Source organism: Lagopus muta, chromosome 8, assembly GCF_023343835.1.
Source record: "Lagopus muta isolate bLagMut1 chromosome 8, bLagMut1 primary, whole genome shotgun sequence".
Lineage (NCBI taxonomy): Eukaryota > Metazoa > Chordata > Aves > Galliformes > Phasianidae > Lagopus > Lagopus muta.
In genome coordinates this window covers 19169085-19186543 of record NC_064440.1, presented here as the reverse complement: position 1 = coordinate 19186543, position 17459 = coordinate 19169085, and the positions used below count along the sequence as shown (strand labels likewise).

The window sequence follows — 17459 nt, the reverse complement described above, 5'->3', positions numbered from 1 at the left end:
AAGAGTCTGTGATTTTTGGAATAAAGTAATCTGATGCACAGATGGATGAGATGATAAACAGTTTTTGGAGAGGAAAATGATAACACTGGATTCGGAAACTAAGCACAGCGGGTAGCAAGCTTCCGGACGGGCGCTGAAAAGACTCGCGATTTCCTGAAAGCTGATAAGCTTAATTCCTCAGATGTGAATTTTTACCTGTTAACCATTACCATTACTAGGGAGCAACACCAGATCTCACAGATGCAATGCTAGCAAGAGCCTCATCCGCAGCTCCACATGGCACAAGAAGTAAGTGGCCTTTCTATTACCAAGACACCTGCTCAGGACTATCCAGGCATTGTGCTACTATAAATCTACCAGAAAGCATTTCACACAGCCACAAAAGAAACCTGCGCTCACCGATGTGCCATTGTAGCTGACGCTACTGTCCAATTACTCAGGTTTAGCATTGTCAAAAAGAACAGGCTCATTTCCTGAGATTCATCACATTCATACTTAAATCAGTGAAATAAATTGTTCAGGGAGATGTGGATTACAATGGATCAAATGATAATCACAATTACAGGCGATTAGAAACTCATCTCTTTTCTAATGCTGAGCGTGGTTCCCTTCAAGTCGGACACGAGAGAAAACACTCATAGGACATCTTGTCCTGTTGATACCAGGCTAAATATTTAAAGACCGAGAACAGCAGGCTTTAAGCATTTTCACTTTTTTTTTTTTCTCAGATTACATTTGCTTTAGCAAAAGAACCACAACAGCAATAATTAATAAAAATAGAACATACCAGGCAGAAGTCGCTGCAGACATTTCTGTGAGCCATATAAAATTGCCCTGCAAAAAAAGAAAAATTTAAAAAAAATTAATGAACACATACAGCTCATCTGGAGAGGCGACTCTGAAGAGCAATGGAACTCCAGCGTGGTGTACGCAGTGTGTTTGGTGTATCTGACTAACAGCGCCCGCGGCGCTGTCTTCTACGTGAGGACACTTCCAAACCAGGGAAGCCAACGCCAACGAAGGCAGCCCACGTGTTCGGCAGCCTCAGGCGATGAGAGACGCACGCTGGTGCAAACTCGATGCAACCAAAGCTTCGAACGCTTCCCTTCCCTGCACGTAACCCTGGCAGCGCCGAGGCAGCGGGCCGTGCGCTGCACATCCCTCACCCCGCCTCCCCCCCGCCGCCCGACGGCCCGGCGCCGGCACGGCCAAACAAACCGTCTGAATCGACGGCGGCGAGCAACCGAGAGGCAGCGAGAGCGGCTCCGCGGGCCGGGCCGTGCGGACACCTGCAGAAGCGGCACCCGGCTGTCGCTCCCGTGTGGCTGCCGCCCCGCGCGGGTGCTGGTGGGGACGGGCGGCAGCTGCCCCGCCTCGGGCGGCCGCGCGGCGAGTTTCTCTGAGGGAAGCGGCGCGCGCGGAAGGCCCTCCCGGAGCCGCGGCCCCGCCGGTCCCGCTCCCACAGCCGCGCAACACGCCTTTCTTCTCCCAGCACCCCGCCGCGTCCCCGCGACGGCCGCCGTCTTCCCGCCCCGCTCCCGGCCGCCCGCCGGTCCCGCTCACCTCCGACCGTCGGGCGCGCCGCGGCCGGGTCCCGTAGAGGAGCGGCCCCGGGGAGCCGCCCGCCCCGTGTGGGGAGCGCGAGCGGCGACCGTTGGGGCGCGCGGCGGGAGCGGGAAGGAGCGCGCGAGGGAAGGGGCGCGCACGGCGCTGCGCGAGCGGCGCGCGCACGGAGGGAGCGAAGCGCCGCGCGCGGCAACAAGGGGGCGTCCGAGGCCGGAGCCGGGCCTCTCGCCCCGACGGTCGGGCAGCGCAACGGCGCCGGGACTGCCGCCGCCGAGGGGGGCACGGCCTGGGGGGGCCGTCAGCCACCGGCGCCTGCCCGCGGGCGTCCCAGGGGAGCCGCATCGACGCGATGCTGTACCCTGGGACCGCCCCGTCGGTGCTCGCCGGCAACGTGACGTTAGGGTAGAGTAGGGTAGAGTAGGGCAGGGCAGGGTTCCGGGCTCCGACGGGGCGGCCGGATCAGCCCCCGCGTCTCTCCCGACTCGCGCCCCGCTGGGCCCCGGAGATGCGGCGCGCGCGGGCGCCCCATTGGCAGTTGCTAGGTGACGTGCGCCGCGCCCACGTGACCGGAGTTAAATGCCGCCCCGGCGGCGCGCGGCGCCGCACACCCGTCCCGCTGGCGGCGGCGGGAGCGCGGTGCCCGCCTGGCCCCGCGGCGCAGCGCAGTGCGGGGGGCGGCAGGATGGCACCGCGGCCCTGAGCGCCGCGGCCGGCGGGAACGGCGCTGGGCGGTGTGCCCCGGGCGGGCGGGGGCCGCGGGATGACCGGCGTCCTGCCGAGCCCGGCGCCGGACATGCACGCCAGCCAGCTCTCGGCCGGCGGCTATCAGCAGCACGGCCTGCACAAGCCGCAGGAGTCCCCCACGCTGCCCGTCTCCACCGCCACCGACAGCAGCTACTACGCCAACCGGCAGCCCTACGGCCAGCCGGTGCCCTGCCCCTACGCGCCCGGCGCCGCCCCCTTCCCCGCCAAGCCGGGCTACGACCCGGGCTACGCGGCCGCCTACGGCTCCTATGGGCCCTACGGCGCCGGGGCCTCGCCGGCCGCCAACGACTCCGGTACGTCGCGGCCCGGGGCCGGGGGGAGCGGGGCGGCCGTCGGGGCGGGCGGGGCGCGGCCGCGGCCACGGCTCCTCACGGCGCCGTTTCCGCCGAGCAGAGAAGGAGGAGTGCGAGCCCGAGGTGCGGATCGTCAACGGGAAGCCCAAGAAGGTCCGCAAGCCGCGCACCATCTACTCCAGCTTCCAGCTGGCGGCCCTGCAGCGCCGCTTCCAGAAGACACAGTACCTGGCGCTGCCCGAGCGCGCCGAGCTGGCCGCCTCCCTCGGCCTCACTCAGACCCAGGTAGGGTTTGCCCGGCGCCGCTCGGCCCGACGGGGCAGCCGCGAGGCGCTGACGCCGCTCTCCGCTCTCCCGCAGGTGAAGATCTGGTTCCAGAACCGCCGCTCCAAGTTCAAGAAGATGTGGAAGAGCGGCGAGCTGCCCGCCGAGCCGCCCCCGCGCCGCAGCGCCTCGCCGCCTCCCCCTGCCTCGCCGCCCGCGTGGGACTTCGCCCCGCACCCACGTGCGGGGAGTGGCTCCCCCGGCCCCGCCGCGGCCTTCCTCGGCAGCTACGCGTGGTATCCGCCCGGCCCCGCGCCGTCCGCCGCCTCCCTCCCTCAGCACCACGGCGGAAGCGGCGGCGGCGTCTTCTAGGGACCGCGGGTCATTTCCCTTTTTATTTTTTTAAAGTCGATAGGTGCCTTTGCGGAAGACCTCATTCTGATGTTGGGGACTGAACAAACAAACAAACAAAACAAATAAAACGATTAAAAGAAAAAAAAAAGATAAATATGTTTTATATGTAGGTTTAAAGCCGGAGCGTCCCGTCGCCCCCCAAGGCCGTGCACGGAGTTCCTCTCCGGTGCCCCCGGGAGGGATCGGGCCCCGACGGAGCCCCCTCGGCACGCGGCTGCCAGCGCGGCGCTGAGAGCCGTGACACGACATAAACAAACAAAGGGTATTTTGGTTATTTATTATGGAAAACTTCAGCGCTCTTTCGTGTTTCTTTTACAGCAAGCAGAGATTATTTAAATAAATTATTGTTTCCACGGTGCCAGCTCTCCGTTTCTTTGGGGGCGGGGGTGGTCGGGGGCGTCGGTCCTGGCCCGATGCTGGCCTGGGGCGAAGCAGCCCCCCTTCGACATCCTATCGACGCCACACGAGCGGGCTCGGGGTGCCGCCCCGTCCCGTACCCCGCTCCCGCCCGCGCAGCCCCGCGGGGCGGCTCTGAGTCATTCCTCGCGCCTCCGGCAGCGCGAAGCCCCGCCACTCGCTGGGCGCACACCGCGCTCGGAACGTCCCCGGCCGTGCGGTGCGCTGCCGGCAGCCTCGGGGAGGGTCTTTAGGGGTGTGGGCCCAGAGGGGCGGAGGAACAGGAGAAAGGAGGGGGAGAGGGACGGCTGCGAGGGAGGGGAGAGCGGGAGAAACAAAGGGGCCGCTACCCGGGGACGCTCCCGCGGGGACGCGGGTGACAGCGCGCAGGGAGGGAAGCGGTGGGGAGCCGGGCGAAGGGACCCACCGGGACACGGACCCGCGTGGCGGGGAGCACCCCGGTGACGGGCGGTGTCACAGCGCGGTGGAAGGGCGGCGTGGGTCCGGCAGAACGGCCGGGACCGCCTCCCTGCCCCGCGCTCTTCAGTCCCGTTCTCGGCGGTCCGCTCCGCCCGGGGCCGGGGCCGCCGTCGGGGGCCGGGAGCCGCGCAGCGCTCCGCGAGAGCGAGGCATCCCGCGCTCCTCCCTCCGTCCTCCGCGCGTCCCTTCTCCCTGTCCTCGCTCCACCGCTTCGCCCTTTATCGAGCATCCCCCCGAGCAACGCCGGCACCCGGCTCGGGGCCCGCACGGGCCGGCGGTGCTCCTCGCACCCGCGTCCTCCGGCCCGGGGGCACGGGACGGGCTGCGTCGAGAAGCGGGGCCGTCGAGAACGGGGCGAAGCGCCCCGTGCGGTCCCGCCGCGCCGCCCTTGGAAGGTCCGTGGGGCTCTTCTCGGCACCGCCCCCCCACCGCTTTCCACCCCCTCCCGTCGGTCCCCGTCGAGGGGCTGCGGGTGTCGGCGGCGCTCGGCGGGTGGGCGCCGCGCTCGTGTGCCCCGGTGAAGAGCAGAGCCCGAGAAATTCGATTAGAGCGGCTCTGGCGAAAGGAGTTATTTGAGGCATGAATGTCTCCCCTAAAGCCGCAGCAATCATGTGGCATTAGGCACTTCCGGAATCCTATAGCCAACTTGAAAAATCCCAGACCCCTTTTTTCCCTAATTTTTGCTCTGATCTGTAATTTTATCCACATTTGCACCAGTTTGAGCATTCTGGCTCTCCCATCTGAAAGCCTGCAATTACTATATAATTCTTCGCAATTTCACATGTCCTAATATGGACTGTAATTTTTGCGCAAGACAATTTCCTGCTATTTCAAGCATCAACATTGTCAAAGTTGTATGTACATAATAAATGGGAATATCAATGCATAGTTTTTAGCATAACATCTTGACTCCTCGATAATTATATCCGTTCGGAGCCTACGCAGAATTAGCCTGAATTGCATGGTAACTGCCGCTGCTTTAAAATTTTTAAAAATTACTCATAATTTTCCCAAAGATTACCAAGATCTCGAGTGCACAATGTCATCAGCGTAATGAAGAGTAAACATTTATGCTAATAATCTGCAATTTTTTTCATCAGCTATAAAGACAGAGGCTATATAGCAGAAAATTTCAGTCATATTCTGCGAGAGCGGAGCCGCGAAAAGGCTCCGCGCCCGGAGCGCGTTCCGCTCCGCGGATCTCAGCCCACGCCGTGCTCCCAGGACGCGATCCCCGCGCTCGGCCGCTCCTTTTCCCCTCTCCTCTCCCTCCTCAGCCCTACCACCCGGCTCTCCGCTCCGCACCCCGCAGCCCGACCCGCGCTCGGCGCCCGCCGCTACCGCGGAGCGCCGCGCCCGGAGCCCGGAGAGCCGCCGCCGCCGCCGCCCCGGGGCCAGGTGAGTGCGCGCCGCGAGGCGCGGGGACACCGCCGCGGAGGGGCCGGGGCCGAGCGGGGATCCGACGCGGATACGGGGCTGCGATCCCCTCCGCGCTCGGGGGACGCGTGGCCGCGGAGCGCCTGGGCGGTGCCGCGGGGAGATCGGGGGGAAGGAGGGTGGCAGACGCCGAGCTGCTCCCCACGGGAGTCGAGGGGAGAGCGCGGGGCAGCTTCCCCCCCTGTTCGGCGGAGGGGTGCGGGGCTCGGACTCTCCGACTGTTTGCGGTTTCAGGGCCGCTCTGCGCTTTGCCGTCGGATTGACACCGCAGGCACTCGCGGGGCTTCGCGGGGACGCTCCGAGGGGATTTTTTTTATTATTATTATTTTTTCTTTTCGGGTGGAAGATGTGAAAGAGGTATCCGTTGTTTGGCAGTGCCGCTCAGTCCGTCTTCATTACTTCAACATTGTGCATTTGCTAATTTGGAAGCCCCTTCCCATTGACAGCGCTGCTCCATACACCTGCAAGCAATTTGCAGCGCCGAATTGCGGGATGGCAGCTCGCACCTACCGCTTTTTTTTTTTTTTTTTTTTTTTTTTTTTTCCTTCGCTTTTCTCAATGCGCAGCAAATTTGGCTTTCAGTGCGTTATCTCTTTTGTTAATGCAAAAAGATTCCCTGGGCGAAAAAATTGCTCATAATTACCAGAGAGATGGGGAAACTGCATTAGAATAAATAAACCTGAAATTACTGTAATTATGTTGTGTTTGATGGGCTCGGCTTGTAATCAAGAAGAGAATACAGTGAAATGATGCTGACCCTCTTGGGTTTGCAGCTGTACGCGCACTTTGGGGTCTTTTTTCGCAGAAAAGAGTCATTTTGATCATCATTAAGCTGTGTGTAACCTATTTCCGAAGTGTTTGAAAATGAGGGGAGCTTTTTTTTTTTTTTTTTTCCCCGACGAGGGAAAAAATAGATCTCCGAATAGATCTCCAAATTACGCTTCGCCACTCGCTGCCCCATCCGCGGGGCTGTGCGCGCGGGGCGACGGCTGTTAAAGGGACAATGGACAATGTTGGAAACCGGGGTTTAATCATCGTAATGAGGTATTGTCTCAATAGAAGCACCTTCGGATTATTCCGAGTTTAATTAATATCCTCATTACGAATATCTCCGAATCAGATACGTGACGAACCCCTCGTCAGCGACGAGGCAGAATTAACGAGGCCCGGCTTGAGAGTCGCGTCTCAGCGAACGGTGAGAACAGACTCCCTGCTCGGGACCCCTCGCTGGGGCAGAGCTCCCCATTTCTGTGCTCGTACCGTAAGCTCGACGTTGGTCCGTCACCCGGCCGACCCCGAGCGCCGTCCCGGCCCCGCTCAGAGCGCTCCGCGGGGACCGGCGCGAGTCCGCGGGCAATGCGCAGCCGCTGGCTTCGGCCGCAGTTCCCGGTCCCGATGCGCGGAGCTCCGGGGAAGGGTTCTCCTTGTGTGTGTGCTCTGTGAGTGGGCACGAGACCGAAGCCCCGAAGTCCCGAAGCCCGGATCTGCCCGTGGGGCGCTGTGTGGGTACCCATCGGACCCACGTTGCCCGCACGGAGCCCTTTCGGGCCGCCCAGCGAGACATGGACCACGCGGAGCTCTTTTTCCAAACCATAGTTTTACTGTCTCAAAGAAACTTTATAACTTATGTACAAAGGTTTGTGGTTTTTTTTTGTTTGTTTTTTTTTTTTCTTTTCTTTTCCTTCCCCAAATACAAAGCAATAAGTTAACATTCTCAATATAAAACTAAACTTTGACATATAGACACGAAACACAGCTGAGCTCAGGTATCACATCTTCCGAGGGTCACAAGAAAATGGCAAATCTCCGTACACAAAGCGTCATGTCGTACAGCCACACGAAACGGAAATCAGAATTAAAAAGAGAAAAAAGGAAAAAAAAAAAAAAAAAAGAAAGAAAGGAAGAAAGAAAAAAGCTAAATTTGTGCAACATGTTTACAGAACAATAAGGATTAAGAATCAAATATGTACAGCGGGAGCTCCCGCGCTCCGGGACGGGCCCCGCACTGCGGAGCGAGGGGTACGCGGTCCCCCCGCCGCCTCCATGCCGCGTCCGCACAGCGCTCCGCAAAGCCGCTCCAGGGCGGGGGGCGGCGTGCGGCCGTCCTTTGTTCGGCGCGGGGCGGTGCGCGGCGTTGGGGCCGGGGATCTCCGCAGCAGCGAAGTAGAAAAGCGATGGGAAAAGTTACAAAGCGCGTCCTTCCGTGCGGCGTTTCGGTTTTGTTTTGTTTTGTTTTGCGTGTTTTTTTGGACGGGGAAACGGCACCGGGCGCTTTTGCCGGAGCCGCGCGCTCCGCGCCCGGCTGCGCCCGGAGCTCCTCAGCGGTAATTCGGTCAATAAATAAAATCCCTTTCTTCCCCTTAGACAAGAACAAAAAATATACAGATGGACAGGGAAAGAGACAGGAAACGCAGAGGGAAACACGCTCGGGACGCGGTACTGCCGCTGCCCCGCACTGCCGGGCCGCATCCGTGACCCAGATCCCACACAGCACAGACAGAGGGGCGGCCCCGATTGTCCCCCGGCCGCGCTCCGTCAGCTGCCGCCGGCGGGGACGCGCCGCGTCGCATCTGTGCCCGGAGCGGGAGGGCCCGGCCGGCTGCTGGCGCGCCTTTGTCCTCTTCTCCTTCCTCCTCCTCTCCGTTTTGTTTTGTTTTCCTTTTCATTTTCCTTTTTTTTTTTTTTTTTCCTTTTTTTCTTTTTTTTCCTTTTTTTTTTTTTTTTTTTTTTTTTTTTGTCCGTGATAATGTGAATTTTTTTTTTTCGGCTCGCGGCGGGGAAAAATGTGCTCGGGCTCACATAAGCTGCGGCTGCTGCATAGCTTCTTGGTGGGCCGAGGGGTACCACGACGTGTAGCTGGGGATGTAGGTGCCAGCGCTGCCCGAGGACGCCTTCCCGGAGGCGGAGGAGGTGTTCCACACGGCGGGCACCGGGGGAGAGCCGCCGGACAGGGCCCGGCCGTTGCTCAGAGCGCCGCTCTCCAGGGCCGCCCCTCCCTGCTTCATCAGCTTCTTGAATTTGGAGCGCTTATTCTGGAACCAGATCTTCACCTGCAACGGCAGCGCGGCACGGCTCAGCGCAGCCCGGCCGGGCCCTCACACTCGCCCTGCCCGCCCCGACGGCCCCCGCCCGCCCTCGCCCCGCGGTGCCCCCGCGCCCCGGCCGCCCCCGCGCCCTGTCCCGCTCCCTCCGACATCGCCCCCCCACCTCCCGCAGCCCGGCCGGGATCGGCCCCGCGGACGGGACGGGCGCGCGGCTTCAGTACGAGCGACCCCGCCGGGCCGGGCCCGGGGCGGCGGGGCGCGGAGGGGCCGTACCTGAGTCTGAGTGAGTCCCAGAGAGGCCGCGAGCTCGGCTCTCTCGGGCAGGGCCAGGTACTGGGTTTGCTGGAACCTCCTGTTCAGAGCCTGCAGCTGCAAACTGGAATAAATAGTCCTGGGTTTGCGGATTTTTTTCCCTTTCCCATTAAAGCGAACTTCCCCTCCTTCTACCACAGTGCTTTTCTCCGATTCGGCCCCTACAACCACAAACGGTGCACAGTAAATAACAGTGATAGCAGCGAGAGAACAGCAGTAACGGCGACGGCGACGGTAACAGCGCAGCGCTCACGGCGACGGGGCGGCGGAGCGCCGCAGAGCCAACAAAGGCTCCGCGCGGCGGTGGCAGCCCCGGCTCCATCCCAACAAAGTTTGCTATTTTTACCGGCTGCAGTCGAGGTTTAATTACCCTTAATTGCGCACATTGTTTATAGCGCTACGCAATAAATAATGACGGGGACCGCTCCGCGCGCAGCTGGGCTGGGTCCGCTCCGCTCGGCGCCCGCTCCCCGCGGCCCCGGCCCCGCCCGGCTCACACACAGCGCTCCGCGATGCCGCCTCGCTCCCCCCCCGGCGGATCTGCTTCGCTCCGCGCCCCCCGCCCCCGGCACCTACCTGTCTCCTCCAGCCGGGGCTGGGCCAGGCCGGAGCTGTTGGGGTAGGGCTGCACTGAACTGATGTAGGGGTTGCCGGAGTGGCTGCTCACCGAGTTCACATAGGGGTAGCCCAGCGGTCGGGAGAAGGACGAAGCTGTGCTGTACGCGCTGTCGGGCTGCGAGTGGCCCGCGGAGTGTAAACAGTGCATGGAATAGTGTCCGTGGGACATGGGAGAAGGAGACATTTGCTGGCCGGGCGGCCCGAACTCCATAAAGACGGCCTTCCCCGAGACGGGGCTGTTTAGACTCTCAGGCATGGTAGTCATGGTCATTTCTCGCCGCTGGGTCTGTGTGTGTGCTCTCTCTTCAGCGTGCCTTTTGGGGGTCTGTTGTGTTTCTCAGGACGGGAAAGAACCCAATTTAAGCGGAACAGGGTTTTCACTTTCCATTCATAAGAAAATGGAGTTTGTCTCTTTGAAAAGTCTGAGCGTGATGCCGCTCATCTACACAAACTCGCCTAAAAGCTTTGACTCATCCGAGCCGATGAATATTCATGAGCCGGCGGAGCTGATTGGTTCCCCGTCTTGCATAATCGCTTTGGATTGGTCCGAGCTGCTCGGGGCTCGCCCGGACCCCGGTGAGCGCGGAGAGCCGCGCCGGCAGCGCCGCGCCTCCCGGCCGCACGCCCCGACGGCACCGCTGGACGGCCGGGAGCCGTCGCGGCCGGGGCCGGGACCGGAAGGCATCGCTCCCGGCGCGGATGGGAGCGCGGGGACGGCCCTGAGGCTCTCCGGAGCCACTCCGGCCGCGGACACAGCCGCGCCCGCCGCGCGGTGCCCGCTCCCCGCCGGGGTCCCGCCCGTCCTCGGGCCGCGCCCGCCCGGGCACCGCTCTTCACGCGGGGGAGGATGGGGAGATGGGAGCCCAGCGCGGGGGATCGCGGCTCGCCCCGCTCGGCCCAACGCGCGATTGAGCTGAGCACGCAAACTTCCGCGTGCGTGAGCAGGGAGCGAGGTGGGACTTGGGAGATCCTCCCCAGAAAGCCCGCGATGAATCCCAAATTACTTTGTTGGATAATTAGAAAGTGTCGGTAATTATTTCTTTCATAATTCAGCGGTGTGACTGTAACAGGAAAATGATCCCGCGAAAGTTCACACGTGCAGATGTATTCGTTACCGACTCATTTGATTAAATGCTAGTCTCAAGTGCTCGGCTCCCAGCTGAAGGCGGCCCCATTAGCATAACACTGATGTTTAATTTTCATACGCATAATTAGCCGTATATTGAACGCTAATAGCAACACGCGGCCTCCCGGCGCTGAGCACCGGGCTGTGAGCCGGCCTGGCTGAACCTCCCTGCGCACCGAGGCCGTCGGGGCGCGCAGCGAGCGGGGCCCGGGTCCCCGCGGTCAGACCCAGCCGGGCAGAGGGAGGCCCCGAGGAACGCTCCGTTCCCAGCGCACACGGTCGCGCCGAGACCGCGGAGCCCGGCGGCGGGGCTGGGCGGGAGCGGGTCCCGTGGCACAGCCCCGGCTCTGCTGGTGCTGGCTTCGCAGAGCTGACACGAACGTGCCCCAATCTCTGCTCCGTTTTTTTTTTTCTTTTTTTTTTTTTTTTTTGCCCCATTAGTCGCTCTGTCGGTTTTAATTGCCCATTTCCTAACGCCTCTTTTACTTCCTCCCCCCTCTTTTTTTTTTTTTTTTTTTTTTTTGGTTTTGTTTTGTTTTGCATGCAATGCGTATGGTTCATTCCCACCACCTCACTGAGGACCGGTGCCCAGGGGCAGCGGCGCGGCCCCACGCGGACCCCCCCGGCCATGTAAGTGACCGCCCGGGCCGGGGCCGCGGCTCCGCGCTGCGGGGGAGGGGGGTTGGGAACGGACTGGGACGGGACAGACGTGACGGACGGGACGGTGCAGCGGCGGCCAGGGAGAGGCGGGCACGGCGGCCCTCGCCTTCCCGGGCAGAGAGCAAGTGGCGGAAACTCGGTGCGACTGTGAAACGTGTTGGATGCATCGTTTATTTGTACAGGTTTTAAGGTCTACCAAATTAATCTAAGAGGCAATCGAGCTGAAAGGCTGCCCCGTGGTATTGGGAACGGGCTGGGGACTGGTCCTGCTTCTTAAAAAGATGCTGTTAGAAACGATTAGAGCTGACAGCTCGCTGTGCTCTAGTGAAAACAAACGGTTCAGGGAACCAGCGGCCGTCCCACCCGGCCTGTACCGGCCCGGCCTGCCCCAACAGCGGCCCAGCAGCTCCGCCCGGGACACCCCCCGCCGCACGGCCACTCCGTCGGGCCGATTCCGAGGGACGCAGAGCAAACCCTCCCCCAGGGCAGAACCCCTCCGTCTCTGCGAGCGCTCCCGGCGTGGAGTGCCCCGTTACGCACCGTGCGCGGCGCGGTTATCCCTCTCCGGAACAGCGCGCTCTGCGTCTCGTTTTTAATCCTCTCTTGTGCGGCATAGAGAGAAACGGGCCGGGGCAGGGAAGGGAGAGCTGCTATTACAACTTAGGGAAAGGGGCCGCAGCCGGAGCTCCCTCCGCCACGCCCGCAAACTTTTCTTTCCGTCCCGGCATAAGTTCCAGCCCCGTTCAGTGGCGCTGATGACAGAGCGGCCGCACTTTCCCTGCGAGCAGATCCCCGCTCTGCTCCGCCGCGGATCCCGCACGGCGATCTGCTCCGCTCCCCCACGGCCGGACCCTTCCCCCGGCGGGCTGAGGCTCAGCCGCTGCTGCCGCAAACCAAGAGGCTTTTATTCAACACTCACCGGGTACCGCGCAGAGCACCGCGCCCGGAGCTAGCCCCCGAACTGCGTCCCGTGTCCCCTCAGTCCCCCCAGAACCACCCGGAGCTCAGCGCTGTCCCTGCGGGGCCGAGGACGCCCAAAACACACCGAGCCCTCCACTTCCCGCTGCGTCCTTAGGCTTCTCCCGGCACCTTAGAGAGGATTTCTGCTCCCTCCGAGGTAATGACGACGGTGTGCTCGAACTGCGCTGATCTGCAACGCACAGCGAGCAGTTAGCGGGGGCAGCGCGGCCCCAGCACGCCCGTAAGACTCACCGGCTGCCAGCGCTCAGCTCCGCCGCTCGGGAAACAACAAAACCGGGCACCTTTTATTGTCTACCGAAATTGCGGTCCATTTGTCCTTCAGAATCTTAAATTCGGGAGAACCCTCCATTATTATTGGCTCTGGAATAAGAAAAAAACGCCCGAAGTGAGTGGCGCTGCTGTGGGCAGGGGGGGCCCGGCGGCAGCTCCCACCCGCGCTTCGCATCGCGCTGCCCCACCGGGGCCGCACCGGGGGGGGGGGGATGCAGCGCTGCGGCACGGGGAAGGTGCGCTCCGCTTTCGTAACAGCAGGGAAATTTATTCCAGCTTTCATTAAGACTCCGTGGTAACAATCAGAACACCAAACGCGGACAGTTCAACATACCCGATTTTTTTTTTTTTTTTTTTTTTTTTTTTTGTTTTTTTTGTTAAACAGACTTAAAATGTTCAATTAAATCAGCAAAACAACGATCTTCTGATTCGGCTAACTGCCGCGTCGGGAGGAATGGGCTTCCACCCCCAGCACCGGCACTCGCGTTGTGGGGCGGCTCTCATGAACTCCGCGCGGCCGGCCCGGCCCGGCGCAGCTCTGGCGGCAGCGGGCAGCGGGGCACAGCCGCGCTCTGGAGTCTGCACACCGCCACAGCCGCACTGCCAAAACGACGCGTCAGGTCTGCCGCTTAATAAGATTTGCGATCAGATTTTTCCTTCCCAAATTCGTGTCACTCAGGAGCTGTGTCGCCCAACTGATCCCTCAGTGCATTTTTTAGAATAACATTTGAATCTCTTTCCCAGGGGCCAGTGTCACTGCCGTCACCGTTTCTGAAGGGACGCTTCCCTGCTCAAAGAAACGGCACGGAGCCGGGTTGTTGTGTGTGTGCTTTTTTAAAGACAAACATAGAATACATTTACTAACCTATTGTGAACGCCATTCCCTCCTCCATTAACAAATCACTGTCATTGGCTAGAAAAGAAAATAAAAACGCTTTTATAGTTGTTGTCTCGTTTCACCTTTTCTTTTTTTTTTTTTTTTTTGGTAACAGCACCCAGCACTGGGTTTCAGAACTCGTTCCGGCTCACAGGTGCCGTGCATGCCGGCCCCGACCCAAGTCCAGATCCAAGCGCCCGTTCTCATTGTCCCCGCTGCCCATCCCACCACCCTACAGCTCCACCGGGGCTTTCCCACTCCCGCCTCCCCAGCCTCAGACCCAACGGCTCCTCAGATCCCGGGACACGTCTGGGAGGATCGCCCGCAGAGATTCCCCCGTGGGTTTGGGGCTGCCACACCGTTTCGGATCGCACTTCTGCCGCCAGTGCCCTCTCAGCGGGAGGAGACGGTGCTCTGGTCGGGAGCCGCTTACCGTGGTGCCACACCTCGGGGTGCCCGTGGAAGTAGGACCCGATGCCGTGGCCGACAAAGAAGGGGCACACCTGGAAGCCACCCTGCTGTGCCACAGAGCTGCAGGGCAAAGAGGACACAGTTAGCAAGCATGGCCCGACCCTGCCACACATCCGTACCATCAGCAGCACCCAGCGCGGGGCTGCTGCCAGCTCTGAAAGAAAACAGCCATCATGTAAACCATCATTAGGTTTCAGAGTGAATGGGCCAGCCAGGGCAGAGCACAGAGCAGTGCAGCCCTTACTGCCTGCAGTGCCCCACTGCGTGCACCTGTGGCCTGTGCCAATGCGGAGGGAAACATCAAGCTGTTCCCTTCTGAAATACTACAAACATCCAGTGCCAAAATGTATTGCAACTCCAGAAAATCCGTTCATGCTATAATGAACAATGTATTTCTACTGAACCCATCAGCACAGTCCCCAAACCAAATCATCATAATTATGGCACTTCAGTTCTGCTGGGAAGATCTGTCTGGTCTTTCACAGCCTCTCCAAAAGAGCATCTTCCAGAGAGACAGATGTCCTGTCTGCAGGAACAGAGCCTGTCCCCAGGCCTCTTCCATGTCAGGAAAGCAAAATCCCATCCTGGTGCCCAAAGCTGGGGACCCAGATGACTGGGAGTACCTGCTGGGCTCTGCCAGCAGGCCACTCCACAGCACTGACCAGGGCAGCTCAGCCAGCAGAGCCAGCCCCATCCCAAATGGAAATATGGGGCACCTGAGGTGAAGTGCAAGTGACAGGGGAACTGCTCCTGAGTATCAACCCCACACTGTGCCCAGAGTAAACAGGAGCATGGAAGCGGGACAGGAAGCAGTCTGTCTGAAAAGATTTTGTCTACGAACCTAAAAGATTCATTTGTTCACTTAAGATCACGGTGGGCCCTTCACACTTCAGGTTTGCTTGTATTGACAGCTGAACAAATGTGCCTGCTGCCTCAATACAGAGAGCCATCACATTTCTATTTGGAGAAGACTGGAAACTTCATGTTTAGCCGTCCCCAAATTCCTAATTTCTGGCAAAGAGGAATATTAATATAGCTAGAAATTGGGCTTCAATTTTCAAACTCAAGGTCCACAGCTTGATTCTATATACAGTTTATGTGGAAAAAAAAACCACAATGGTTTATGCAGCAAGAGGTCCCAGCAGTGAGGGAAGTCCATGCTCCCCACCATGCCAGCCAGCATGGGTCACGGCTGGGGCTGGCTGTGACACTGCTGAAGGCCAAAGAAGATCAGAGAGGAATCACAAAGTCAAATTACTCAGAAACATACACAAAACGAAATGGAAGGTCTCCGGTGACCCAGCCTACAGCAATGCAGATAATGGTTCCCAGACGGGGGAAGCGATTCCCTGAAGAGACATGGGAGGCCTGACATGCACCACATGGTGAGCTGTCCCTTCTCCTTCACAGGGCTTTCTATGAGAGAGCAAATGACCCCACCAGCTGCTTTGAGGCTGTGCCCCATGCCCAGCTGAGCAAGAGCACCTGGGGCACTGGTGTGACAGTGTTCCCTCCTCTTGCCCTGAAAGAAGTGGTTCTTGTGCATGGCAGTGGTGAATTCTGCCACTTCCTTGCCCAAGAGATCAAAAACATCAGCACTTAGGTGGTTGGGACCAAAACAGGGGATGCTGGAACCAAGACAGGAGATGTGGAGCTCACAAGCTGTGACACCCACACTGACAGGTGCCTGCGCTCCCCTGCCTTCCCACTGGAACTTGTCTACAAGCTGACTTGGTGTTCTTTTCCTAAAAAATGCAGCATGACCAATGAAGTTGTCGTGACATGCAGAAAATCTGAGAAGAAAATAAGCTGCAGGTACACAGCTTGGTCACATTCAGTCTGGTTTTAACATCGTGCTTCAGAAGCACTGTATGGGGAATTTCAAAGCACTCCACAACTACTGGCTTCACTTCAGAGTACTGAGAAAACCCAGTGAGCTGTCACGCCCCCAAGGGCACTGTGAAAACCCTGCTCCCATCACAAAGGTAGCCGCCAGCCCTGCTGCAGCCTGCTAGGGCCGTTCTGCCTGCACCAGTGTGCTGCTTGCACAGGGAGTGCTGGGTGAGCTGCTGGCCTCGGCCATGTCTCTGCCCACCAGCATCCAGGGCTGCAGGACCTGGCTAAGAAACCTGGATAGCACAAAACGGGGCATCCTGCCCACCTTTGCCATTTCTGGCTGACAGAAGCTCAGCGTTTTGGCCTGGCTGCCTCACTCAGGATCTGCCAGCAACGGCCTTTCTCTCCAGCTCTCCCTGGAGGGCAGCCCCAGAGGATTACAGGCTCCGCTATGTGTAGACACCTGGAGTGGCGCCGGCTGCAGATGGTACAGAAGGGCGGGAGAGAGGCAGGGCTGCAGGGAAGGAGAGCAGCAGCGTGGGGCTGAGGGACGGGGCTGCCTCCACTCAGCCGGGGCATGGCCCAGTCCCACTGGCACCCACAGACAGCACAGACACGCTGCGTTGGCAGCACAAAAAAAACAGAGGGATTCTTTACCACAACCATTGTTAAAAATATCCATTGATAACATTCACCATTATGCATTTTATTCTTGGAGCCACGTAGCACGCTTGGGCAGAGGTGAATTGGTCAGGATTAAAAGCATAATCATTTAATGAGCCCAGTACTTGATTTCATGTTTTGCTGCCGAGCGTTACAGCCCAGCGGCTGCAGTTGAGTACCTGCAGGGCTGCTCCTCTGCAGCAGGTGGCAAAGTGCCCACGCCAGGATGGAACAGCAGCAGCCGAGCTGTCAGTGAGGGCAGCTCATGAGCACAGCCCCCGTGTGCTGCCATCGTGCTCCTGAGGGGACGGCAGAGCTGGGCGCTAGCTCCTTCTCTACCAGATGGCATCTATCTAACCACTGCCAGAGGAGGGATGAGTGTGGAGAAGTGCTGCAGCCCAACAAACTGCAACAGTGCAGCAACAGGCAGAGCTGCATTTTTGCGAGCTCTCCCCAGTGCTCTGCCCCACCCTAGAAGGAGTTTTTGTGTGTTTGGGACAAATCTCTCCACCTGAGAGGCTGAAAAACAAGTTGACAGGACTTCCTCATAGGGCTGGTCCTCAGCCTCCCACAGAGCCCCAGTGAGCATCCAGGAGTAAATAGGTGTCCCAGCTCCACAGTGAACACTCTCTCAGGACCAGGACTCCCATTCTGGGACCAACACTTCCCAAACCTATGCTGCCTTTTCTTTATACTGAATTCTGTTGCTTTTTTCCTCAAGCTAGGTCTGGTACAATAAGCCCTCACTAAGAAAACAAAACAAACCAAACCCTGCTTTGAGCCTGGCCAACATCCCACACTGCAACCTGGGCTGAGCACCGCAGGGCATTCCCAGCTATGGGCACTTCCCCCAGCGCCTGCACCTCTCCCCGGAGCCAGAACTTCACCACCTGCAGCCTCGCAGAGCAGCATGGCCAGCCCTACCCACTGAGCGGCCTGTCCCACAGCAGGGTGCAGTGAGCCCACCTGGGAGACACCAGGAGATA

General features: G+C 59.7%; 3 protein-coding genes across 4 annotated transcripts in view; 1 reads left to right on the top strand and 2 right to left on the bottom strand.

Annotated features, from left to right (window-relative positions):
• Positions 1-2284: 2284 nt before the first annotated feature.
• Positions 2285-3623, top strand: DLX2 (distal-less homeobox 2). Its single transcript, XM_048952918.1, has 3 exons — positions 2285-2624; positions 2725-2909; positions 2985-3623. The coding sequence occupies exons 1-3, from the start codon at positions 2327-2329 to the stop codon at positions 3258-3260; spliced, it is 759 nt and encodes a 252-aa protein (XP_048808875.1). The 5' UTR covers positions 2285-2326; the 3' UTR covers positions 3261-3623.
• A 4760-nt stretch (positions 3624-8383) lies between these two features.
• Positions 8384-10152, bottom strand: DLX1 (distal-less homeobox 1). The gene is made up of 3 exons (XM_048952591.1): positions 9548-10152; positions 8933-9132; positions 8384-8665 (listed from the first exon to the last, which is right to left on the bottom strand). Exons 1-3 carry the CDS (start codon positions 9858-9860, stop codon positions 8411-8413), a joined length of 768 nt encoding a protein of 255 aa, XP_048808548.1. The 5' UTR covers positions 9861-10152; the 3' UTR covers positions 8384-8410.
• A 1123-nt stretch (positions 10153-11275) lies between these two features.
• METAP1D (methionyl aminopeptidase type 1D, mitochondrial) overlaps positions 11276-17459 on the bottom strand; it is a 44247-nt gene continuing 38063 nt past the window's right edge. Inside the window, exons 7-11 of one of the 2 annotated variants that reach the window (XM_048952589.1) lie at positions 13937-14034; positions 13492-13539; positions 12638-12716; positions 12421-12525; positions 11276-12258 (exon numbers count right to left, since the gene is read on the bottom strand). In XM_048952589.1, coding sequence (XP_048808546.1) covers positions 12447-12525; positions 12638-12716; positions 13492-13539; positions 13937-14034 — 304 coding nt within the window. In that variant the 3' untranslated portion in view covers positions 11276-12258; positions 12421-12446. The remainder of the gene's footprint in view (positions 12259-12420; positions 12526-12637; positions 12717-13491; positions 13540-13936; positions 14035-17459) is intronic. The other variant, XM_048952590.1, reaches the window with a different exon arrangement.

Excerpts from the sequence above, each read along its gene's own strand:
- DLX2 (XM_048952918.1), top strand. The coding sequence starts at position 2,327 with ATGACCGGCGTCCTGCCGAGCCCGGCGCCGGACATGCACGCCAGCCAG. Across the intron at positions 2,625-2,724 it reads GCCGGCCGCCAACGACTCCG|AGAAGGAGGAGTGCGAGCCC; the intron begins GTACGTCGCGGC and ends TCCGCCGAGCAG. Across the intron at positions 2,910-2,984 it reads TCGGCCTCACTCAGACCCAG|GTGAAGATCTGGTTCCAGAA; the intron begins GTAGGGTTTGCC and ends GCTCTCCCGCAG.
- DLX1 (XM_048952591.1), bottom strand. The coding sequence starts at position 9,860 with ATGACCATGACTACCATGCCTGAGAGTCTAAACAGCCCCGTCTCGGGG. Across the intron at positions 9,133-9,547 it reads GCCCCGGCTGGAGGAGACAG|GGGCCGAATCGGAGAAAAGC; the intron begins GTAGGTGCCGGG and ends TTGTGGTTGTAG. Across the intron at positions 8,666-8,932 it reads TGGGACTCACTCAGACTCAG|GTGAAGATCTGGTTCCAGAA; the intron begins GTACGGCCCCTC and ends CTGCCGTTGCAG.